The sequence below is a fragment of the Phyllobates terribilis genome, unplaced genomic scaffold (assembly GCF_046119375.1).
Source record: "Phyllobates terribilis strain yellow unplaced genomic scaffold, ASM4611937v1 Scaffold_7__3_contigs__length_470593459, whole genome shotgun sequence".
Taxonomy (NCBI): domain Eukaryota; kingdom Metazoa; phylum Chordata; class Amphibia; order Anura; family Dendrobatidae; genus Phyllobates; species Phyllobates terribilis.
Genome location: NW_027362767.1, coordinates 173,403,724 through 173,430,012, shown reverse-complemented (window position 1 = coordinate 173,430,012; position 26,289 = coordinate 173,403,724). Strand labels below are relative to the sequence as shown.

The following is a 26,289-nucleotide window of genomic DNA, read 5'->3' as shown; positions in this document are numbered from 1 at the left end:
GTCAGCAGCGTACACCCATGGCTTCCGGTGTCAGCAGCGAACACCCATGGCTTCCGGTGTCAGCAGCGAACACCCATGGCTTCCGGTGTCAGCAGCGAACACCCATGGCTTCCGGTGTCAGCAGCGTTCACCCATGGCTTCCGGTGTCAGCAGCGTTCACCCATGGCTTCCGGTGTCAGCAGCGTACACCCATGGCTTCCGGTGTCAGCAGCGTACACCCATGGCTTCCGGTGTCAGCAGCGTACACCCATGGCTTCCGGTGTCAGCAGCGTACACCCATGGCTTCCGGTGTCAGCAGCGTACACCCATGGCTTCCGGTGTCCTCCAATGGAGCAACAGAGAAAGGGGTTTTACGGTTAGTACCAAAAATCCTCTTTTCTCAATCGCTTCATTAAGAGACCCAGGAAATCAGGGGTGTACGCCAATGCCCACAGGGGCCTCTTCTGTGTCCCCCAATGAAGCAACCAAGAAAGAGATTTTAAGGTAAGTAACAAAAATCCTCTTTTTTTCAGTTGCTCTATCTCCCTTAAAAAGCAACGCAATAAAAGGCCATGAGTAGCCTAAAATGGTATTGCCTTTGTACTGACTAAACAAGACCCAGGATTGTGGGAGTTCTTTTTTTAACCATTTCACCACACTTAAAAGTTTTTTTTTCAGTTCCTTAAATGGTAAAACACTAAATTACTTACCGATAATGTGATTTTCCTGAGCCCATGTCCGCACCACGAGAGAGGGGATCCGCCCTTCAAGGACTGGAAACCTACGGAATAAAAGGGCGGCACCTCTCCACCATCTCAGTTGTTTGCAGAGGACACTACTTAATAGTTATATATCCCATGATTTTTCCTTCTACACACCGTGTGAATCAAACACCACAAAGGAAATTAAGTGATCACCCTCTACCAGTGATGGGAGGGAATATAAGGGTGCTTTCATGGGCTCAGGAAAATCATGTTACGGCTGTGTGCCCACTATGCGTTTTTTAAGTGTTTCCGCAGCAGCAATTCCGCTGCAAAAACGCATGGTAGAAGTCCTGCTATGTTCCCCAATGATAATCCGCATGTGCTGTGCACATGCTGCAGAAATTTCCGCTGCGGATTATCATTGCGTAAAAATCCTCAGCACTACCAATTATTTTGCGGAATCGTGGCGTTTTCGCCGTCATTGACTTGCATTGGAACGCATGATATCTGCATCACTGGATCTGTACGTTCGGATATCATTCAGTTCAATGTGCGGATGGTACCCGGGTGTGGAGAAGAGGAGACTCTCCTCCGGACCCGGGTACCATAGAACCTGTAAAAAAAAAAAAGAATAAAATAAAAAATCTACATTATGCTTACCTTCTGATGGCCCCCGTTCTCCTTAGCGATCCGTCCTGGCTTCCCGGCAGCTCGCGATGGTCTGAAAAGGACCTGCCATGACGTCATTTAGTCACGTGACGGGCCACGCGACCGCTGACATGACTAAATGATGTCATGGCAGGTCCTTTTTGACCACCGCGAGCTGCCGGGAAGCCAGGACGGATCGCTAAGGACACCGGGGGCCATGAGAGGGTTAGTATAATATTTATTTTTTACCATTCTTTTACCGTCACACTATATTTCGCCGTTTGCATGGATTTATATAGTGTGACCAAGTTGTGAAGCACTTTCCAAGTGATGCTAAAATCTCTTGGAAAGCGCTTGTCAACCCGCAGGAAACATGCGGAAATGCATGTGAAGAACGCTTCACATCCGCTTGTCCCTGGCAGGAAAACGCATGCACAATCCGCATGCACAATCCGCATGTACAATCCACATGCATTTTTTCTGCCAGGGAGATGCAGAAACGCTCAGGAAAAATCCGGAGCATTTCTGCATCATGGGCACATATGAAAACACTAACTAACCAGTAGGCTATCACCCATGACAGCACAACAATGAGAAATTTACAGAGAAACTTTAAAGTTTGGGGTGGGACCACAGCCTGTAGAACTCTTTTCCTAAAGGAAAGGACAGCAGAAGATCCAAGATCAAGCCTATAGTGTCTATAGAAGGTGCAAGGTGAAGACTGAATCGCAACCTTACATAATGCTTGATGGGGACATCTGCTTTCTTATTGTTCTGCCTCGGATTCCCCGGATTAGCACCGAAATTAGGGAGCACATTCTCCTGACTTCTATGGAAATTGGAAGCCATCTTGGCAAGATAGGGTAGCTCCGGAACCAGCCCATCTTCTAGGATCTGTATAAACAGAGGATTAACCGACAAAGCTTGAATGTCACTAACTTACCATGCTGAAGTCAGGGCCACCAGGATAATAGTCTTTAACCCAGGGGTCTAAACATGCGGGCCGCATGCGGCCCCTCCGGCTGCTCCTTGCGGCCCGCAGGCACAGACCACGTAATGATCGCGGTTCTCCAGCAGCCGCCGACATCAGTGCTGTAATGCAGTGTATTGCTGCGCAGAAACCGGCTCTCTGCACAGCAATACCAGTGTCAGCCGCCGGCCTATCAGAGGCCAGCAGCTGACATCTGCGTCCCAGCGCAGTGGCATATGACGTCACTGCCATGCGCAGAGGTCAGCTGCTGGCCTCTGATAGGCCGGCGGCTGACACTGGTATTGCTGTGCAGAGAGCCGGTCTCTGCGCAGCAATACACTGCATTACAGCGCTGATGGCGGCTGCTGGAGAGAGCCGCGATAGTTACAGGGTCTATGTGCCTGCGGGCCACAGGTGCAGAAAGGACGCCGAGGGAACTTAGGACAGGTGAGAATCCTTTTTTTTTTTTCTCTGCCATGTGAAATACAGCACAGGGGACCTGTGCGCAGTATGGGGGACGGGGGCACTGTGCGCAGTATGGGGGGGGGGGACCCTGAGCTCTGTATGAGGGGGGGGACCCTGAGCGCTGTATGGGGGGGGCGGACCCTGAGCACAGTATGGGGGGGGTGGCCTGGGGGACCTGGATGGGGGACCATGTCTACAATATGGGGGACCATGTCTGCAATATGGGGGACCTGGATGGGTGACCATGTCTGCAATATGGGGGACCTGAGGGGAGACCATGTCTGCAATATGGGGGACTGGAAGGGGAGACCATGTCTGCAAGATGGGGGACTGGAAGGGGAGACCATGTCTGCAAGATGAGGACCAGTTCAAAAGGTGTATAGAAAATAAAATGGTATCACTAAAAATGTCACTTTGTCATGCAAATAATTATGCCCCCCAAATTAAATGTTATTCCGTGTACGGCCCATATGCCCAGCTGAGTTTGAGACCCCTGCTTTAACCCCTTTACAACCCAAGGTGGTTTGCATTTTAATGACCGGGCCAATTTTTACAATTCTGACCACTGTCACTTTATGAGGTAATTACTCTGGAACGCTTCAACGGATCCCACTGATTCTGAGACTGTTTTTTCGTGACATATTGTACTTCACGATTGTGGTAAAAATTTCTTCGATATCACTTCCGTTTATTTGTGAAAAAAAACGAAAATTTGGCAATTTTCAAAATTTGAATTTTCCTGCCCTTAAATCAGAGAAATATGTCACACAAAAAGTTAATAAATAACATTTCCCACATGTCTACTTTACATCAGCACAATTTTGGCACCAAATTTTTTTTTGTTATGGAGCTATAAGGGTTAAAAGATGACCAGCGATTTCTCATTTTTCCAACAAAATTTACAAAACCATTTTTTAGGGACCACATCATATTTGAAGTTACGTTCAGGGGTCTTTATGACAGAAAATACCCAAAAGTGACACCATTCTAAAAACTGCACCCCTCAAGGTGCTCAAAACCACATTCAAGAACTTTATTAACCCTTCAGGTGCTTCACAGGAATTTTTGGAATGTGGAAGAAAAAAATGAGCATTTAACTTTTTTCACAAAAATGTTACTTTAGACCCAATTTTTTTTCATTTTCGCAGGGGTAACAAGAAAAAATGGACCCCAAAATTTGTTGTGCAATTTCCCCTGAGCACACAGATTCCCCATATGTGAGGAAAAACCACTGTTTGGGCGCACGGCAGGGTTCGGAAGGGACGGAGCGCCATCTGACTTTTTGAATGTAAAATTTGCTTGAATAATTAGCGGACGCCATGTTGCGTTTGGAGAGCCCCTGATGTGCCTAAACGGTGGAAACCCCCACAAGTGACACCATCTTGGAAGCTAGACCCCTCAGAGAACTTATCTTGATGTGTGGTGAGCACCTTGAACCCCCAGGTGCTTCACAGAAGTTTATAACATTGAACCGTAAAAATAAGATTTTCACATTTTTCCCACAAAAATGTTTTTCAGCCCCCAATTTTGCATTTTCATAAGGGTAACAGGAGAAATTGCACCATGCAGTTTGATGTGCAATTTCTCCTGAGCACGCAGATACCCCATTTGTGCTTGTGCGGGAAAACCACTGTTTGGGCGCATGGCAGGGTTCGGAAGGGAAGGAGCACCATTTGACTTTTTGAATGTAAAATTTGCTTGAATAATTAGCGGACGCCATGTTGCGTTTGGGGAGCCCCTGATGTGCCTAAACAGTGGAAACCCCCCACAAGTGACACCATTTTGGAAACTAGACCCCTCAGGGAACTTATCTAGATGTGTGGTGAGCACCCTGAACCCCCAAGTGTTTTACAGAAGAGTTGTGAAAATAAAAAAATCAAACTTTTTCCACAAAAATGATGTTTTAGCACCAATTTTTTTATTTTCACAAGGGTAAGAGGAGAAAATGGACCCCAAAAACTTTTGTGCAATTTCTCCTGAGTACGCCAATACCCCATATGTGGGGAAAATACACTGTTTGGGCGCACGGCAGAGTTCAGAAGGGAGGAAGCACTGTGTGACTTTTTGAACGCAAAATTGGCTGGAATCGAGAGCGGACGCCATGTCGCGTTTGGAGAGCCCCTGATGTGCCTAAATAGTAGAAACCACCCCACAAGTGCCCCCATTTTGGAAACTCTACCCCTCAAGGATTTTATCAAGGGGTATAGTGAACATTTTGAACCCAGAGGTAAGACACAGAATTTGATAACATTAGGTCATCATATTGAGTAAGTTGTCATTGGTCTTGAGCGCAAGTGCTCGCTACTTGAGTTTGCATCGGGTACTCAGGTATGCACCATGTATCGCGCATGCTCGAGTGACATGCTCAGTCCCCGCCTGCATGTTTCACGGTTATTAAACACCCCAAAAAAAAATGCGGGGATCGCTTGTGCATGGCAGGCAATCCCTGCAAGGTTTTTTTGGCCGCGAAGCATATGGGGCGGAGACTCAAGCATGTCACTCGAGCACCTGCGATACTCTGTGCATACCCAAGCACCCCATGCAAACTCAAGTAGCGAGCGCTTGCGCTCAACACTAGTCGCCATATCGTCATCTTTTTTTCTTACTTTTGAAAAAAATCACAGCCCCAACCCCAACCCTAGCCCAACCCTAACCCGAGAGTTTATTTTTTACGCCGTTCCTCGTGTGGTATAAGTGATTAGATGACTTTATTCTTCGGGTCAGTGCGATTACAGCGATACCAGAATCATATTGGGTTTTTATGATTGACAGCTGTCACACACTAAAAAACGCATTTTTTGTAAAATCTAGTTTTTGCATCGCCATATTTTGGCTGACAGTCATGTGACAGCTTGTTTTTTGCGGGATGAGTTGATGTTTTTATTAGTGCTATTTTCAGGCACGTGACATTTTTTGATCGCTTTCTATTCCAATTTTTGGGAGGCTGAATAAATAAAAACCAATTCAGGAATTGTTTGTTTTTATTATTTTTTTATGCTCTTCCACGTGTGGTAAAATTGATAAGGCAGCTTTATTCTTCGGGTCAGTACGTTTACAGCGGTACCACATTTGTATCTATTTTCTATGTTTTGGCGCTTTTACACAATGAAAGCAATTTTCTAGAAAAAAAATTTTTTTTGCATCGCTTTATGCTGAGAGCTATAACTTTTTTTATTTTTCGGCTGATGGAGCTGTATGGTGGCTTGTTTTTTTGCTACGTTTTTTATTTTTTTACCATGTTCACTAAAGGGGTTAACTAGTGGGACAGTTTTATAGATCAGGTCGTTCCCGATGCGGCGATACCAAATATGTGTACTTTTATTGTTTTTTTTCATAATATTTATTGATGGGTACATTATATTTTTATTTTTGGTGGATTCTTTTTTTTATATATATATTTTTTTAGATTTTTACAATTTTTTTTTTTTTTTTTTTTTACTTTTATCCCCTTTATATGAGGTGCTGTTAAAGATAAAAGGTGGGACTTCACCATCTGAACTGATTAGACAGTGTCATTAGGGATCTTGGCTGAGTTCCTCCATAGTGGTCTAAAGCTACTCTGTTGTATGACAAGACCTTTACATGGTGACCATGTATGTATGAATGGAGCTTTCTTATATACTGCCTAAAGCTTTTTTAGGTTAGAGGAGCCGGATCTTTAGAGGCAACACCCAGTTACACAGTTGTGTACCTGTGACCATGCTTCTACTGGAATGTAGGAGATTAGAGTTATTAACAGCAATATTGTTACAGCAATATTAGAGCTGGGACCAGACTGCTTATTAATTTTGACATATAGCAGGACTCCTTATTCTGCCTTAGGAGACCACAACTCTTACTCACTGCCCAGTGAGTTCTGCAGCGCTCAATGGATCTGCCCATAATCCCAAAATAATTGCGGTAAACTATTGTAAGTGCCTCTTCCTGCGATATGAGAGTTGTCCAAACTACTATAAGTCTCCATAAAGCCTTAAGGCTCATTGACATCTGAAGGGAAGGACACAAACTGAAACCCTAAATCCTCATTTTATGCCAAGAGCTATTCTCAGAAAATGTGATGTTTCATGTGAATTGGAACCTGATTGTATACCTCCTTTAACTCCTAGACTACTATATAGCAATCTGGAACTGCATATTTAATAGCGGATTTTAGAGTCCATTTAAAATTTTCTAACTCTCAGGAATCTACAGCCCCTTCGGGTTGTATCAAACCCAGGTAGGCCTGGGTTAAATAATAGCTTTACATGTCTTGATTAGGGCACCTGGAGAGCTAGGCACCAGAGCAGGCTAGGCATTCACCTTAGTCAGACTGCTGGAGAGGAGAGCAGAGCAGACTGTGTTTGTCTTGGAGCTTATCAGAAACACAGGCCAGACTCCACCTGAGCTGAGTGTGCAAGTATCAGTGGTTGCCCTGGATAAATGCTGTTTTGATTGATCAAGCTGGGTTGGCTGAGCTGTATATGAGTAGTCAGGGTCTGTCCTATTTAGTCAGCACTTGGACAAGGCCATAAATATTATGTTTATTACTTCTGTGCAACCTGTAGACAACAATAAAACTGCACTTGTTTGGACCAAACCCACAATGACTGTATGAGCACTACGTGATGTTACAAGGTTTATTAACCTGCAAAACTAAGGAAGCGCTCTTATTGTCACCTGCCTTTCCCAAAACATCATCCAACCTTCATTCTACTCAGTCAACTGAGAATCAGCCAGGAATACTGCCACCCTCTGTCTCAAATAGAGGCTAGGATATTTTTCCCCCTGAATTCGGTAAGCTTGCCATGCACAGTTAACAGTCGCTGAACTTGGTTTTGCCAGACATAAACTTAGTTGTGCTAGCTGTTTCTTTACAATGAGGGACTATGAGGCACAAGGGCGCTACAAGGCACAGGGGCACTATGAAGCACCATGAGACAATATGAGGCCCCATGAGGTACTAACAGGCACTGTGAAGTACGAACAGGCACTACGAATGCACCATGATATTCTGTGCTATGAGGAGCCATGAGGCGCTATGAAGAGTCATGAGGTGCCATGAGGCACTTTGAAGCACTATGAGGCATTGTGAAGCACAAATGAGGTGCTATGATGTGCCATGAGGCACTGTGATGTGCTATGAAGCGCTATGTTATGAGGCACTGTGAAGCGCAATGATGTACTATGAGGTACTGTGATGTGCTGTGAAGCATTGTGAAGAGCTATGAGGCACTCTGAAGCGCTATAAAGCACTATGATGTGCTATGAGGAATTGTGAAGCACAGTGAGGCGCTATGATGTGCCATGAGGCACTATGATGTGCTATGAAGCACTATGCTTCTAAATTTATTAGATTATAGTTTATTTAGAAGGGACCGGAAACAGGGGAAAGGCGGAGGAGTCTGCTTATATGTAAAGTCATGTCTAAAACCCAGACTAAGGGAAGATATAGGAGAGGGAGAAGAGGGGGTCGAGTCCATGTGGGTAGAGATAGAGGGGGGCAAAAAATAATAATAAAATATTACTGGGGGTCTGCTATAAGCCACCCAATATAACAGAGGAGAATGAGAAACTGCTATTAGGACAAGTAGACAAAGTAGCAAAACATAATGAAGTGATTGTAATGGGGGATTTCAACTACCCGGATATTGACTGGGAAACAGAAACCTGTAGATCTCAGAAAGGAAAAAGGTTCTTGACAAATATTAAGGATAATTATCTCTCCCAACTAGTGCAGGAACCAACGAGAGGGAAGGCTGTGTTGGACTTAATATTGACTAATAGGCCTGATAGAATAACTGAGGTACAGATAGGGGGGCACCTAGGTAATAGCGACCATAATATTATCGACTTCAAAATGCCCTTCAGTAGGGTTATCAATAAGGGAACAACTAAAACATTAAACTTTAGGAGGGCGAAGTTTGATCAGCTGAAAGAAAGCCTTCAACTTATTGACTGGGACAAAGTTCTTAATCAATGGAATACGAATAGTAAATGGGAAACCTTCAAAAGAATTCTGAATACTCAGTGCGAGAGGTATATACCGTATGGGAATAAAAGGGCCAGAAATAAGAGGAAACCAATATGGTTGAACAAGAACGTAAAAGGGGCGTTAAATAGCAAAAAAGAGGCATTCAAGAGATTAAAACAGGAAAACAGCAAGGAGGCACTAATGTGTTACAAGGAAAAAACGAGAACCTGTAAAAAACAAATAAAAATAGCGAAGGAGGAAACAGAGAGACGTATTGCTAGGGAAAGTAGATCAAATCCCAAACTGTTCTTTACGTATATAAATAGTAAAAGGATTAAATCGGATAATATTGGACCGATAAAAAGTGAGGAAGGCAAAATCATAGAGGAAGATGAGGATAAAGCTAATCTATTAAATATTTTTTTTTCGACAACTTTCACAAAGGAAATCGAACTAACAGGAGAAATGAGAAGTGACAAGCTTAATCCTCCACTAAGTATGACAAATCTAACCCAAGCTGGGGTACAGAAACGCCTCAGTAACATTAAAATAACCAAATCACCAGGACCTGATGGCATACACCCACGGGTACTAAGGGAACTAAGTAATGTGATAGACAGACCGTTATATCTTATATTTAAGGACTCTGTTGAGACTGGGTCTGTACCACTTGATTGGCGACAGGCGAATGTAGTGCCAATATTCAAAAAGGGAGCAAAAAGTGACGCCGGAAACTATCGGCCGGTGAGTCTGACGTCCGTTGTGGGCAAAATTTTTGAAAGCTTCATTAAAGAGGCAATCATGGAGCATCTTGATGCTAATAATCTTTTAATCCCGAACCAACATGGATTCATGAGGAATCGCTCCTGCCAAACAAACCTGATTGACTTCTACGAGGAGGTTAGCTCTCGAGTAGATCAGGGGGAACCAGTGGATGTCGTGTATCTCGACTTCTCAAAAGCGTTCGATAGCGTGCCACATAATAGGTTGGTATACAAAATGAGAATGATGGGGCTGGGGGAAAATGTCTGCAAGTGGGTAGCTAACTGGCTAAAGGATAGAAGGCAGAGGGTGGTTATAAATGGAATATGCTCAGATTGGGTAAGCGTCACTAGTGGGGTACCACAGGGGTCTGTACTAGGCCCAATGTTATTTAATATCTTTATTAACGACATAGTCAACGGGATAAATAGTAAAATATCAATATTTGCAGATGACACAAAGTTATGTAAAACAATTAATACAAAAGAGGATAGTGAAGACCTACAGAGGGATTTGGATAAGCTGGGTAGGTGGAGCATTAAATGGCAAATGAGGTTTAATGAGGAGAAATGTAAGGTCATACATATGGGAAGGAAAAATGGAAGTCACCAGTACTCACTGAATGGGAAATCATTGGGGAATTCAGAGATGGAGAAGGACTTGGGCATCTTGATTGATAGCAAACTAAATTGGAGTGCCCAAAGTCAGGCCGCTGCTGTAAGGGCAAACAGGGTAATGGGATGTATCAGAAGAGGTATAGCTGCAAAGGATGAGAACATTGTTCTTCCACTGTACAAAGCTCTGGTCAGACCACACTTGGAATACTGTGCTCAGTTATGGGCCCCAATATATAGAAAGGATATAAATGAGCTTGAAAAGGTACAAAGGAGGGCAACAAAATTAATAAGGGGAATGGAGGGACTGCAATACCCAGAGAGGTTGGCAAAACTAGGACTATTCAGCCTGGAAAAGAGAAGGTTGAGGGGGGACATAATAAATGTGTACAAATATGTTAGGGGACAGTATAGAGACCTTGCCCGGGATTTGTTCAAAAGGAGGAATATTACGGTATCAAGAGGGCATTCACTAAGACTGGAAGAGAAAAGGTTTCAGCACCAGCATAGGAAGGGGTTCTTTACGGTAAGAGCAGTGAGAATATGGAATTCACTGAGTGAGGAGACTGTAATGTCGGATTCACTACACCAGTTCAAGCGGGGACTGGATGCATTTCTAGATACCAGGCAGATTTCAGCATATACTTAAAAATAAAATAAAATAGTAGGTTGATACAGGGATTTATTCTGACTGCTGGTTTCAGAGTCGGGAGGGAATTTTTCCTCAGGTGAAGATTGGCCAAATCATTTGGGGTTTTTTGCCCTCCTCTGGATCAACTTTAGCAATTACAGAACTAACAGGTCGAACTTGATGGACGCAAGTCTTTATTCGGCTTTACAAACTATGTTACTATGCTATGAGGCACTGTGAAGTGCAATTTTCATTTAAAAGAGTAATGCATCTGAATGAAGGATAAACCTTTACTTTGGGTGGTAAATCTCAATTGTCAGAGTAGCCCCACCCGAAGGAGCCAACTGATGAGAGGCAGCTAGACAGCAGACCTTCACAGAGACCATGTGCTGGTTTTAACACCATGTGCAGCCCTATGGATGGAGTAAACAGACTGGAGAACAACAGTAAAAACTCTGAGTGTTACTTTAACATTTACTGAGCAGATTGATGCTCATTTTTGTGGTAAACTCTGAAGCCTGATCATGAGACTCTGTGTGGCCCAGACATGTGTCTAACTTTAGCCTAGAGGTCCAAGGTCCAGCTTTCGTCCTGAAGCCAAATTTAAGCACAAGGCCCTTGGCTCAGATGGGGTCTTAAAGAGCGCGCACACCCATTTTTGAGTTTTTGAGTTAACTTCCTTAAGCTTTTCCTAGTAACCATAACAAGGAAAGGTCCCCATAAACAAGGTGAACATTCACGAAGATCACTCTCCAGCTGTACCGGATTCGGAGGCTGGACCAAGTCACAGGCCTGTTCCTCTCTGGAGGCTCATGCGACTGCCCGCTGCTGTTCCTCCCTCATACACTGGAAGGAGAGCCGGAGCAAAAGACTGCGGGATGCGTGGCCGCCAAGCCACCATAAGGTAATGGTGCGGCTGCTGCTCACGCCTGTCCGACAGAACAGGCCCCCTTGGAGCCACTGCAGTGCTTCCAGGTCCCTGGCGCTGGCCGCAGCAGATACTGTGCCCTGTTGGAAACCGACTGGCCCAGGTCTGGGAATAATCTTCTCTTCTTTCTTCTGCCGCCGTTTTAACAAGGTTCCCCCTCAAGGACAGGAAACCAACTGAGGTGGTGGAGAGGCGCCGCCCTTTTATTCTGTAGGTTTCCTGTCCTTGATGGCCGGATCCCCTCTCTCGTTGTGGTGCTGTCATGGGTAATAGGAAGATAAATGGTGTCATGCAAAACTACAGCTCATCCCCCCCAAGAAAAACAAGCCCTCATAGGGTAATGTGTATTGCAAACATTTCAAAAGTGATCACTCTTGGAAGAAGGGGACGAAATAAAAAAAAATTAGAAAAGGGCAAAAACAGAAAAATCTATGGTCTAAGGACATTCATAGCACGTGGTGTGAATACATCTCAGCCATAGTCTTATAGATCTCTCCCTGTGTTTTCTGCAGGTGCTGAACACTGAAGAAGAAGAAGAGGAGGAGGAGGAGATGGATGAGGAGCCGGAAGAAGTGCCCCAACATGGGTGAGTTTGTCATTAACGCCGGACATAACCTGGAGAAAACCTAAACCACAAGGTGAATTCTTCCCATGTCGTACAATCCTTGCAGAGGGTTCTTGCTGCTAAATAATAATAATAATGTTCTGATAGATCTGGCTGTCGTGCTACCAGGTGAGTTGGAAAGTTGCAGTGCTTTTTGTAGCAAAATCTGCAGTAAGGGTGTGTTCATATGACATTACAAAATGGTCCGCTCCGAGAACAGGCACCTGAAAGAACATGTGAGCATACCCCAAGAGTGCAGAGAGGAAACCCTTCCCCAGCTATCTGTAAGGTCAAAAAATAATAATTCAGGAGCAGCTTTTTTTTTTCTGAAACCTACCATTCCTCTGTAACTCCTGAATATTTATCAATAAGCGGCCAGCAGCGATCCACCTAATCACTAAAAATTGCTTCAGTTACTCACTGACAGAAGCATTTACGTGGCCCAATTGCACAGTGACACCTCCACCACACATCCGGGTTGCTGTGGCCAGCAGCGGCCTACTAAAGGCCATCTTTGTGCCCCCCATGAAGCCCGGCCCTGGGTTGTGTTTCACTGGCGATCATAATTTTCTACTAGATACTGCAAGGCAATATATAGGAAAGTGATCACACAGGTACAAGTCACCCAGGATGACTGAGAAATAAGGTGAAAAAAGGGGTTTAAAAAATGTAATCTCCTCCCTTTTCCCAGTTAAAAATAAGCAGATTTGATATTGGCGCCTCCATAAAAGTCTGAGCTATCAAGCTATGAAATAAGTTAACCCCTGAGATAAAAAATTGAAATGTCAGTTTTCAGACACCTTCCAAAAAAAAATGCAATACAACACAAACATAAAACACTTACCATATGTACTCGACAATGGTAAAAACTACAGCTTGGCCCTCCAAAGACAAGCCCTCATACAGCTACAATGCCAGAAATTGCTAAGATATAAAATAATAAACAGGTTTGGTGCTGCCATAATAGCACCGATCTGTTTCATCTCTAGAACTATAGGATTATGTTGTCAGACCCCTGGGCCAGCTCTGGTGACACCCTGCCAACTGACATAGTGGGTTTTTTCTCTTTTGGATAGGGACATGTTGTAGTGTTGGGACTTACAGGGGAAGTACCTAATCTCTAACTGTCTGAGATCTGATGCTTATTGTTATTTAACCTACAATGCAGGTCAATGTTTTACAACCAGCCGTATACGGGAATGCCGTACCAAGGAAACCACCCATCTATGTACAACTCCGAGCCACTGCCTGAGCCGGGCCCCCCACCCCCAATGTACGGGAACTCTTCCATGAGCGCTTCCTTTAGCCCTCCTATGCCTCCTGTCGGGCACGGCATGAACCATCAGAGAGAGGGTCCCATTGTACACGCAGCCCCCTACCACCACAGTGCAGACGAGCCCCAGCAAAACAGTTATCAGCCTTCACACAGCACTCCTGGATACTACGAGAACTACTACTCCCAGCAGGCTGTGCACAATGTCAAGACTTCTAGCGTACCTGAGGGTAAGTGTAGTATGTGTATATATATATATAATATACTGCTCAAAAAAATAAAGGGAACACTTAACCAACAGAATATAACTCCAAGTAGATCAAACTTCTATGAAATCAAACTGTTCACTTAGGGAGCAACACTGATTGACAATCAATTTCACATGCTGTTGTGCAAATGGAATAGACAATAGATGGAAATTATTGGCAATTATCAAGACACCCTCAATAAAGGAGTGGTTCTGCAGGTGGGGACCACAGACCACATCTCAGTACCAATGCTTTCTGGTGGATGGAGCGAGACATGATGTCCCAGATGTGCTCAGTCGGATTCAGGTCTGGGGAACGGGCGGGCCAGTCCATAGCTTCAATGCCTTCATCTTGTAGGAACTGCTGACACACTCCAGCCACATGAGGTCTGGCATTGTCCTGCATTAGGAGGAACCCAGGGCCAACCGCACCATCATATGGTCTCACAACGGGTCTGAGGATCTCATCTCGGTACCTAATGGCAGTCAGGCTACCTCTGGCGAGCACATGGAGGGCTGTGCGGCCCTCCAAAGAAATGCCACCCCACACCATTACTGACCCACTGCCAAACCGGTCATGCTGAAGGATGTTGCAGGCAGCAGATCGCTCTCCACGGCGTCTCCAGACTCTGTCACGTCTGTCACATGTGCTCAGTGTGAACCTGCTTTCATCTGTGAAGAGAACAGGGCGCCAGTGGCGACTTTACCAATCCTGGTGTTCTGTGGCAAATGCCAAGCGTCCTGCACGGTGTTGGGCTGTGAGCACAACCCCCATCTGTGGACGTCGGGCCCTCATACCATCCTCATGGAGTCGGTTTCTAACCGTTTGTGCAGACACATGCACATTTGTGGCCTGCTGGAGGTCATTTTGCAGGGCTCTGGCAGTGCTCCTCCTGTTCCTCCTTGCCCAAAGGCGGAGGTAGTTGTCCTGCTGCTGGGTTGTTGCCCTGCTACGGCCCCCTCCACGTTTCCTGGTGTACTGGCCTGTCTCCTGGTAGCGCCTCCAGCCTCTGGACACTACGCTGACAGACACAGCAAACCTTCTTGCCACAGCTCGCATTGATGTGCCATCTGGATGAGCTGCACTACCTGAGCAACTTCTGTGGGTTGTAGAGTCCGTCTCATGCTACCACGAGTGTGAAAGCACAACCAACATTCAAAAGTGGCCAAAACATCAGCCATAAAGCATTGGTACTGAGATGTGGTCTGTGGTCCCCACCTGCAGAACCACTCCTTTATTGAGGGTGTCTTGATAATTGCCAATAATTTCCATCTATTGTCTATTCCATTTGCACAACAGCATGTGAAATTGATTGTCAATCAGTGTTGCTTCCTAAGTGAACAGTTTGATTTCACAGAAGTTTGATTCACTTGGAGTTATATTCTGTTGTTTAAGTGTTCCCTTTATTTTTTTGAGCAGTGTGTATATATATATATATATATATATATATATATATATATGCGAATCTGAAGACTTTGATACCGAGTGATGACGTCATGAACAAACCGCATTTACCTCTTTGTCTGTTTGACTTTCAGCTATGCATAAAGTTTTATTCTCAAGAATCGGCAAAGCCATGGACGGTGCGGACAAAAGCCAACCTCCCCCGCAGAGGTCCATGAGCAGAGAGGAAGGTGTGTATGCCATCTACAGAACTATGGAATAGCCTCTTCACTTTTCTTGGGACTTGGTGGAGGTGGGGGGTGATGGTGAAAATGGGCACATGTAACAGCGCGGTACCCGGACTGCATGTTGTAAATGCCACTGATGTCAAAGATTTTCAGCGGCATGTAGGGGTAATCGGCACCACTCACTGCTGTTAGGGGCAGATGCTGGCTGACAAACACAGCCATCTTCGGCCGGGTATGCTGCGGGCTCAGCTACCAACTGGGACCCCACATTGAATGTACTATTACTTACTATGCTAGGGAGTGACCAGTCTTCTGAATATGCAGTCCTATGTAAGGGCACATTACTGCTTCAGGCTTATACTTCTATTAGCCAGAATAACAGGATTACCGTTTGGATTCAGCGAACAATAATAGCCTTGGAACTTGGAATCCGAAAGGCCTTTATGCGCACCCTCAGGGATGACAAAAAAAGTGTCTGTCTTCTGGAAGGGTGTGGTCCAAACCAGGTAAACGCAAATCGCCCCGACCAGGTCTAACCTATTCAGTAAACTCTCCAAAGGGTGAGCCGGAGATGGACAAAAAGAAGGGAGGACAATGTTCTCATTGAGATAAAATGCGGAAACAACCTTGGAAAGGAAGGAAGGCATTGGCCGCAAAACCACCTTATTCTGGCAGAGGACAAAGAAAGGTGGGCAACAAGAAAGAGCCACCAGCTCCGAGATGCACCTGATGGAAGTGATGGCCACAAGAAATGACACCTTCCAAGAAAGAAAAGGAAGAGAGACTTCTCTTAGCGGTTCTAAGGGGGATCTTCTGAGGGCCTCCAAAACTAAGTTGAGATCCCAAGGATCGACTGGCGTTCGGTACGGAGGAACTGCGTGAGCCATTCTCTGAAGAAAGCTTCTGACCTGTGAATGAAAGGCTAAATTCTTTTGGAAAAGAATTGATAGCGCGGAAACTTGGCGCTTCAGAGAGCTAAGAGCTAGACCTGCGTCATGAAGAAAGGCCAGAATAGAGGGAAGAGAGAAAGCCATTGGTGTGGTTAGCCTCACACCAACGAAAGAAAACTTTGCAGGTCCAATAGTAGACTCGAGACAATGCCTGCTTCCGAGCCCGGATCATCGTCTGAATCACTCGCCCTGAGAACCCGGAGACTCTTAGAATCGCTGTTTCAACAGCCACTCTTGTCAAATCGAGCGACTGAGAATTCAGGTGGAAGATGGGGCCCTGGGAAAGCAGATCTGGTGAAGATTGATGACTTCTGCATACCAGGACCTCCTTGGCCAATCAGGTGCTATTAGAATGACAGGCACCTCTTCTGCTTTGATCTTCAACAGCCTGGGAAGAACGGGGAGAGGCAGGAACAGATAAGGAAGAGCAAACTGTGACCAGGGTATCGCTAGAGTGTCTTTTTCCCACCACGAGAAGATCGCAGGACTTGGATACGACCTGCGGGACCTTTCTGTTCAACCGGGACGCCATGAGGTCTACATCCGTAGTGTCCCACCAGAGGCAAATCTGATGGATGACGTCCTGATGTATAGACCATTCTACTGCTGCGAGACCCTCGTGATTGAGAAAGTCGGCTGTCCAGCTGTCCACGCCAGATATATGCACTGCGGATATCACCGGAACCTTGTTTTCTGCTCATAGGAGAATCTTGGAGACTTCAGACAAAGCCAAAGGCATCACAGTTCTTCCCTGGTGGTTGATATATGCCACCGCTGTGGCATTGTCTGTCTGAACTCTGATGGACTGACATGCCCCTGAGAAGATACTGCCAGTGGAGAAGAGACAGAAGAATGGCTCTTATCTTGAGGATGTTGATCGACAGGGAAGACTCCACCCGTGACCAACGGCCCAGGACCTTAAAGTTGCCGAAAAGTGCTCCACAGCCGAGGAGACTGCCATTCGTTGTTACCACTTGCCAGTGAATGGGAAGAAAGGACCGTCCCTGAAGAATGAGCAGAGAGGACAGCCAAAGGCTTAGGGAAGTATTGACCCGAGACGAGATCCAAACTAGGCGGTCCAGAGAGAACAGATCTGTTCCACTGGGATGGCATGGTTTGCTAAAGCGGCCTGGTGCGGAATTGCGCAAAGGGAATCAGGCGATGGGTAGGGACAAGACAGAATTTTTACCTGTTTACTATCTAGCCAAGCCGAGACAGGGTATCGAGAGTGATGGACAGGCTTTCCTGGGCAAGGGAAAAGGACGGAGCCTTGACGAGGATATCGGCGTGGTGAGGTATAACCACTAGACCCCTGATCCGTAGGATGGCCATCACCACTGGCATTATCTTTGTAAAGACCATGGGAGCGGTTGCGTGACTAAACGGCAGGGCAACAAACTGAAAGTGGTCCTGCCGTACTGCAAAGCGCAGGAATCTCTGATGCCCTTGGAAAATAGGGACATGGAGATAGGTGGCTTGGATATCTACCGTGCACAGGAACACTGGCAACTCCATGGAAGCTATTACTGAACAAAGGGATTCCCTCCTGAAACGGCAAAACAAACTCTTCTGTTCAGTAATTTCAGATCCAGGATGGGTCGAACCGACCCGTCCTTCTTTGAAACCACAAAGAGGTTCAAATAAAAACCCGTGGAATGTTCCTGGGATGGAACCGGAATGCCTGATCTGAGGAGAGAGGCAATGGCTGCCTAAAAATCTGGAACCAGAGAGGGATCCCTTGAGGTACGGGATTCAAAGAAACTATCTTGGGTCCGTGAAACAAACTCTATTTCGTATCCTGAAGATACAGCAGCTCTGACCCAGACATCCTCGACAGAGGAGAGCCAAGCATCCCTGAAAAACGGGAGACGACCGCCCACCCCAGGAGAATCCCTAGGGTGACGAAGAAGCGTCATTTGGAGGAGAACCTGCCAGGTGGTTTCCTGGGGAATCTACATTGTGCATTGTGGGGCCGCTATGAGGGAGTAGGTTTGAAGGAGCCCCTTTTCCTTTCCTGAGGTGCCTGCCGCCTCTCTCGGCAGGAGGAAACTTCCACTGACGAGAAGCACCAAAAAGGATGAAAGGACCGAAACTTACACTTAAGAGGAGGAATTTTGAGGTTTTGGAGAAAACTCGTCCCTCCAGTGGTTTCCTTAATAATCTAGTCCAGCTTGGTTCCAAATAGCATGTATCCCTGGAAAGGCAAGTTGGTAAGGGACTTCTTAGAAGACAAGTCGTCCTGTCACGCCTTTAGCCAAATGGTTCTGCGGAAGACGACTATACTGGCCGCTTGAGCAGCACATGAAGCGGCATACAGGGAGACAGAAACTACTCACTTTCCCGCATGAGAGATCTGGTCCACTAAGTCAGCTAACTGCTCAGGCTGTGCTCCAACGAGGATGCCTTGACAGAGTTCCTTAGCCCATGCAGATATGGACTTTGACACCCATGTCGTGGCAAAGACTGCATAATGTGGAAGCAGCCGCTTCAAAAACTTGATTTGGCAAACGACCCTGAGTCTGTCATTGGAGTCCTTGAGGGATACTCCGTCCGTAAGGGGAAGGACCGTGTTGGTGGATAGCCTGAAAACTTGAGGGTCCACAGTCGGTGAAGTGGTCCAGTTTTCAGTAAGCTATAAGGCGAAGGGATATAGGATGCTGAGACACTTCCCTCTCTGGAAGCATCTGGTCGGGTTTTCCCGTTCTCTGGAGAGAACCTACTTAAAGTCCTTATGGGGGGGGCAAAAACCCTAGGAGTTGGTCTAGTCTGACTGAAATAAACCGCCTGTTCTGCGGGTTCCTTAGCGGTATCCTTGATGTTAAAGGTGTGGTTGACCGCCACAATGAGGCTCTGAACCATGTCTCTCATATTAGAGGCCTGGTCAGAGTCCAGGTCTGAGTCAGCCTTGGAAGCCACATCCGAGTGCAGCTCAGCAGGCCAATCGGGATGAGGACCGGGAAGAAGCTGCCCACCGAGAGGGGCCAGGGGGAGAGAGGGAGCGAGAGTAGGACCGACTCTCTTACCTAAATCTCTAAGGCCACGGCCCCACTATAAGTATTTGGTCAGTATTCAGTCAGTATTTTTTCTCAGAAGTGGGAGACAAAACCAGGAGTGGATGATAAATGCAGAATTGGTGCACTTGTTTCTATTATACCTTTTCTCTGATTGTTCCTCACCTGGTTTTGGCTCCCACTTCTGAGAAAAAATACTGACCAAATACTGATAGTTGGGCCGTGGCCTTACGACCAATGATGGTAGGCTTTGCCGTTGGGTCCTAAGATCCACAGGCTACAGCGGAGGGAGGGATAGGTAATCTGTCTAGCACAGATATCAGGGTCTGAGCCACACTTGGTGAGATCTGCTACAGATTGCGACAGAGAAGTCACCCACTCTGGGATAAGAGGAGCACTCTCTCCGGAAGCGGTAGAGGACTCCTGGGTAGCAGAAGCGGGGATATTGCTGCAGTCCTGACAGAGGGAAGACGACTTACCTGAAGGGAGTCTGCATTTACAAGAGGAGCAAACAAAGTGTTTGACAAGAGCAGAAGAAGTTGGAGGGCGAGTGCTCTCCTCTAGCATTAGACATGATAGAGGATAAGCAGATACCCTAACTAACACCAGAGGTTAGGGGACAGGAAAAGATTTGCTAAGGAAAGTGTAAGTCTGCACAGATTACCCAAATGAGAGCTGAGGTCTTGAAGTTATGTTCCCAGGAGTTTGTGGGAAGGATGGCTCAGGAAAGCTGTTAGAGATGCTCCTGGTGGAAACAAGGGCACAGGGAGGCAGCTTTAGGAGCATTTGTATAAGGAGTCTGGACACTGGCAAATGGCGACTGCAGGGAGGAAGGGCCTCCTGTGAGAAAAGGGGCGCAGATTCCGTGCCACTGAGGGAGGAAGAGGGGGTGTGTCTGCGACGGGCGTTAGAAAAGCCCGCTCAATTAAGGGTCAGAGCTAACCACCGCGACTAGGCCTAAATTAGTGAGTGAGGACAGCGAAATGGGGGGCGGGTGGTGGGCGACGCAGAGGCCTATAAAAAAAAATGCCCAACCGAACATGCTCAGGCACACACTGTACACATAAAGGTAGGGCCCGATGGAGATCTATTAATGGAGCTTTCCATTCTGCTCTTTATTCTTCATCATCTTCTTCTTGATCTTTGTCTTCTCTGGAATGGGGACTGATGGTGAAAGAAAAAAGAAGCACCTCTCCATCTCTGAGGATGTGATAGAATCAATAGACATCCGAGCCTCTTCGGTTTGTGGGACGTCCATTCCTCCTGAAACCGTCAGGCTCTGGTGGGCGAGCAGGCTGGAGAGGGGACCAGGACCGTACTTCGGATCACCTAAACACTCCATGTCTTGGGGGCTAGGGTCTCGCCGGATAGACATACCTCTTGAAGCTCATCAAGAGAATGCCAAGAGTGTGCAAAGCAGTCATCAAAGCAAAAGGTGGCTACTGTGAAGAACCTAGAATATAAGACATATTTTCAGTTGTTTCACACTTTTTTGTTAAGTATATAATTCCACATGTGTTAATTCATAGTTTTGATGCCTTCAGTGTGAATGTACAATTTTCAAAGTCATGAAAATACAGAAAAATCTTTAAATGAGAAGGTGTGTCCAAACTTTTGGTCTGTACTGTACATATATCAAAATTAAATCTGTATTTGGTAACCACCCGTTGCCTCCATACACTTGTATGGATAGGGGCAGTGCAGCGAGTTCAGCTTTCTCCCTCAGTCCCACAGAAGTCGAGTTGTGGGGTGACGCACGTGGCCACCGCTCCATTGTGATGCTACGTTTCCGAGCTCCATGTTAACCATGCTTGTGATTATTTTCAGATGAATTTGCAAACTGGTACAGCAGCGAGGAAGAAGACGGGAGTGGCGTTAGTTCCATCTTAAAAACGCTGCGCAACCAAACCAAACTGGCCAGGAACAATTCCAGCGAGCAGCCATGTCCCCCTCAAAGTTGCGACCCAAGGTTGGCAAAAGACAGGGTCGCTCCCAGTGGTGGTCAGTCATATGATCCGAGGCTAAGACTGAACCCAGGCCTGAGCCCTGCACGTCACACCGAGAGCTGCATATCTGACCCCAGAGTGGCACGTGACCCCAGGAAGAGTAAACTTGAGCCTCCACCAGTCAGTCACCTTCCTCATTCTGGAGGCAGCATCAAGCAGAAAGGGATGGATGACGAGGACGAAGACGCCGAAAGGGAGCTAAGAGAGAAGACTGCCATCATACCATTAGATATGTTACCTGGGGTGTCTTTGAGGGACCCGCGTTGTAAGCTAAGACAGTTCAGCCATATTAAAATGGACGTCTTACTGTCCAAACCGAACTTTGCTAAACTTGTTGTCTGGGCACCTGAAGATCTGCTTCCAGTTCCCCCTCCAAAACCTGACTTTGTTTCATCCATAAATTTGCCATTACCCCCACTTATCGCTGACCAGAGACTTAATAAAAGCAGGTCGCTGTCCACTGAGGTGCATCATTCAGGTGCCGACCCCAGACTGGAAAGGGTGGATCCCCGACTGGAGCACAAAGCAAAACAATCGAGCATTTCATCTAAAGGCAGCTACACCGATCCATCAGATTCACATGTGACGATCAACAAGATGAATGACCCTCGGCTCCAAAAAACCCTCCAGTCCAGACTCCATAGATCCCCCAGCTCTGACAGCCAGCACGGCGCAGCAAAAGAACCACTGTCACCCAAAGGGGATCCTCGCTTGGCAGCCAGAACATCGATAGGCTCACCACCGACATCCATTAAACCCGCCCAAGACGTCCTTTCATCTTACGCTCCAAAAGTGTCGCCTGCCAGTGGTAGATTGACCAGTCCTGGGTCTATCCTGAAAAATATCAGTCTGTACAGTCAAAGTGACGACACCACAGGGTCAACAGAGACTGTCTTGCTCACTGTAGGAGAGAATGGAGATCACCAGAAAAAGACTGTCGATACAGCCAAGATGGAGGACGTGCAGCAGCCAACAGTAGGTCAGGAGGACTCTGTGGACAAGACTGACTGTCCTGAAAAAATGGAGATAACAAGTAAAACCACAGCAGCACCAGCTGTTCACAACCTTCCTGTCTCGGCTTTGGCAGGACTCATACGACCTCAGTACAGCGATCCCAGGCAGATCAAACCAGCAGCCCCCGCCAACCAAGCCCAAGACGCTAACGCCGAGGGAGAAGGCGACGATGACAAGCCTCTGAAAGACGTTTTCAAAACCTTCGACCCCACAGCTTCTCCGTTCTGTTAGCGGCACTCCTGTCTCTTTACTCCATTTTGTATTTTGTTTCCCGTCGTGGCCTGCCTGTATCTAGCTTCAGCCCTTCTCTATTTATTTGTACATTAAACCACACACCGCCGCCATCGTAGGTCTCCGCTACGCCAGCTGCATCTTCTGTGGTATTATTTTTTTTTCTCTTATGTAATAGTGATCATGCGATAGAGAACCCATCGGCTACAATAAAGCACTTTCGTTGTAATTAGGACATAATGTGAAGATTATCCACGTATACGGGATGTGTGACACTCATGGACTCATCGTGTTACGGAGCAGTGTGGTTTCTATCATGGCTGGTCAGCTTCCATTCTGTCTACAGGGGGCTTCGCTTTGCTTTACTACATACAGGACTTCACCTAGAAAATCAAGTTGGGCAAAAATTTTTTAAAAGAAGTTATATTAACCTTACCGCTCCCAGCTCCGACCATTACCAGTCCTGAGACATTTCACTGTCAGCAAGAAGACGGGTAGATTCATCCATTATTTATTATCTTTACTTTTTAATCCCCTTTTGCTTTGCCGTTATTTGTGCCAAATTTATGACTCTTGGTGCATCTTTGAAAATTGCACCCCCCAATAGAAATGAATTTACATTTTTTTAGCCCCGCAATTTGTAAATGTAAGCTGCATGCCAAAATTTGCTCTTTTTATTTATTCATTTTTAAGTCTGTTAGAAAGCTTCCGAATCATTAGGCTTTATATATTAGAAAGCTTTGCTGACTGCTTAGACTCCTATACACCTATTTCATGAGGTCTCTCCAGCTCCTGTGGCTGATGATCGAGTGTCTTCTGAGCTGAGCAGTCGTATCTCGCCTCCGGCTTCACAGAGCTGCTCCTGATCTATGGCCGGCTGAGCCCAGGGCTGTAGTGTACAGCGTATAGACTATATGTAGTAACGCAAAAGCAATTATGTTAGTGGAGTTCAGCCTTTATGGCCTCTGAGGGTAATTGAGTTATGAGTTCACTCTGTATTAAGAAACGGCTATAACCAGGTAACAGGAGATCAGCAGTAAAAAAAAAAAAATGCAAGGTACCAAGAAGACGTCTTCGGGCAGCTGTCGCTGCTCCCTCTCCGTTACCCAGATCAGTGTATGTTAGTAAATCATTTATCATGCAAAAAAAATAAGCTCACATCCGTTAAAATGGCTGTTCAAGATGGCACATCACTGCAAGTCCTATATAAGAATCCCGCTCATTTATTCTTCTAGGTGAATGACGGTTTAAGCAATTTTATGATATACATGTAAAGCAAACAGAAATTTCTGGCTATAAAGAGAAAGTTTTTTTTTTTTCTATTACATTTGTTTGTTTTTTTTCACCTTGTATTGTATAGTATAGATAATGATGATGTATTTTGCATGGCATTTTGTACTCGCATATTTCTTTTGTTTTTTTTGTGTATTTTCAGTACTCAATGATGAATTTTGATGTTTTAACTGAATATTTAAGCTGCGATATTTCCCGGTTTTAGCGCACCACTTGTTTTTCTTTCTTTTTTGTTTACTGCTTGTAGAACCATTATTGGAAATATATGTCGTACTATTATTTTGTATGTGCTTCTTTTTTTACTTGTGCATGGAATATATATATATGCTTGTAAAATGTAGAGACATTTAAAGGACTTTTCTCTTGTTTCATTTTTATTTCTGAATATTCTTCCAAGTTTTATATAGGAGCTCAGCTACTGTGTCCCCAAAATGTGAATTTTCTTTAAGTGCTTTTGTCACTTCCTGTGGGCGGGCAGCAGTGATTATCATGTGACCAGGAAGTGGGTGAATCCCCAGCAATGATTTGCACTTGGCTCTTCCTAGTCCCGCCCACCAGGTGCCAGAGTTGTGACCTCTTGTTTTTCCTCCCCAGACCCACACACAGCCTCAGGAGCCCAAGTAACAAATGTTCTGTCATGACTTTCTATTACCTCATAGTATCTATTGAGTAAGGAGAGCACAGACACTGCAGGCTGCACGTAGAACAAGTAATCTTATTAACTTCAGCCTTTAGCCAGAGGCCACGGCTTTGGTGTTTTTGAACTATAATGCATGAGTATACCTTGTCTTACTCCTCAGCAGCACACAGGATCAGAGTACTCGAGTCAGCAATGTTAGTACCTAGAACAATAATATCTGCAGGAGAGTCTCAGGACAGTACATACTCGATGGAGTGGGAGGAATGTTAGGAAGGAGAAACTATACAATGATTTAAACATCTTGAGACTATTGAAGTCTCAAGATAGTGCTTTGTACATCCAATGGGAAATGTAGCCTACAGACACAGAGGGAGATCTGGCAGGAAGTTAAGGATGTAAATAATAACAAACCTCAATGATGGTCGCTGTGGAGCTAGGAAAAAAAAAAAAGAATATGGGGAGTGAAAGTTTGGAAACCTATGACAGAAGAGTTGGATCATTTTTTTTTTTTTTTTTTTTTGTGCCTGATAAAATTTAAGGCAACGTAGAGATAACTACCATTGTAAGAAGAATCACTAAAGGGTGGTACACTCTCTTTTAAGAGAACCAGTACTTCGCTCACATTGCCTCGAGGTTGTCCTATTCAGTCAGCCAGGCTATGCTCTACACCAGACTAGGGCAATGTAAGGCCACACTCGGCCCTTTGGTTGTTCCTGTCCAGCCACATGACTGGAAATAATGTTGTCACGCACCCAACATCTCAATGTCACAGGCTGCAGCGCCCTCTTCTGCCGTTGAGCCTGTGCGTCTGAGTGCAATTGGTGCAATGATGTCACTACTTTGCGACGCTGTATACTGAACACACCGGAGCAGCACATCGAGCGGACGGGGTTAGGTGAGTAGTTTTATTTTTTTTAAATAGTGGGGTACTTGAGTGCTGTGTGGGGCACCTTTTGCATACTATGAGGGTGGTCTTTGTGGGGACATCACACTATAGGGGAGGGTTTTTTTTTTTTTACATGGAACATGTCTGCTAAAACTACACTTTTTTCATGATCTCTGTTGAGCAAAACAAGGGCCTATCATTGACCATTTCCAAATAGCCTAGCGAGTATATTAGAACCTCAGCAGATGACGAACATGGTCTTTTTGAAAATCTGTACTAAAACCAATATAACTGCCAAATGATGACATCTAGTGGTAGACACCAGTACTGCAGAACATATAAGAGATTACTGTACTGTTATAGATAGTGACTTACAGCTGATGTTCTTTCTGATAGTCGTTCACTTTTTCTGTGTTTTCCATCTGGCCCAGACCGAGATGACAATTTTTCCAGCCACAACTCGTCTGCAGGGTTTACAACACAGACGCATATGACCTCTCCCACATTCAGCTCCATCTTCATACTGTTATCACCCCAATGCTGAGGCGCTGCTGCCGTATGTGTCCCTATTTTGCACCTGCTGTGGCACAAAAATAGTGCCCCACATAATAATGACCACCACTGTGCCTCTTAAAGCGCACCTGTCAGCAGGATTGTGCTCAGTAAACTACATACACTGTCTGGTGGGTGACATTACACTGATAAATATGATACCTTGGTTGATGAAATCCGTCCTGTGGTTCTTGTGTAATCTTTACTTTCAGTTTGGAGATGATATGGTCGTGCTCCGGGGCAGCCTGTGGGGGGCGCTCTATCTGGTGATCTGCTTACATATTCATCTGTATGCTCTA

General features: G+C 45.6%; 1 protein-coding gene across 1 annotated transcript in view; it reads left to right on the top strand.

Moving 5' to 3' along the window:
• The window catches only part of ZC3H6 (zinc finger CCCH-type containing 6), a 71,368-nt gene extending 48,620 nt beyond the window's left edge, over window positions 1-22,748 (top strand). Inside the window, exons 9-12 of the mRNA XM_073639534.1 lie at window positions 12,164-12,237; window positions 13,424-13,758; window positions 15,315-15,410; window positions 21,196-22,748. Coding sequence (XP_073495635.1) covers window positions 12,164-12,237; window positions 13,424-13,758; window positions 15,315-15,410; window positions 21,196-22,619 — 1,929 coding nt within the window. The 3' untranslated portion in view covers window positions 22,620-22,748. The remainder of the gene's footprint in view (window positions 1-12,163; window positions 12,238-13,423; window positions 13,759-15,314; window positions 15,411-21,195) is intronic.
• Window positions 22,749-26,289: the final 3,541 nt, after the last annotated feature.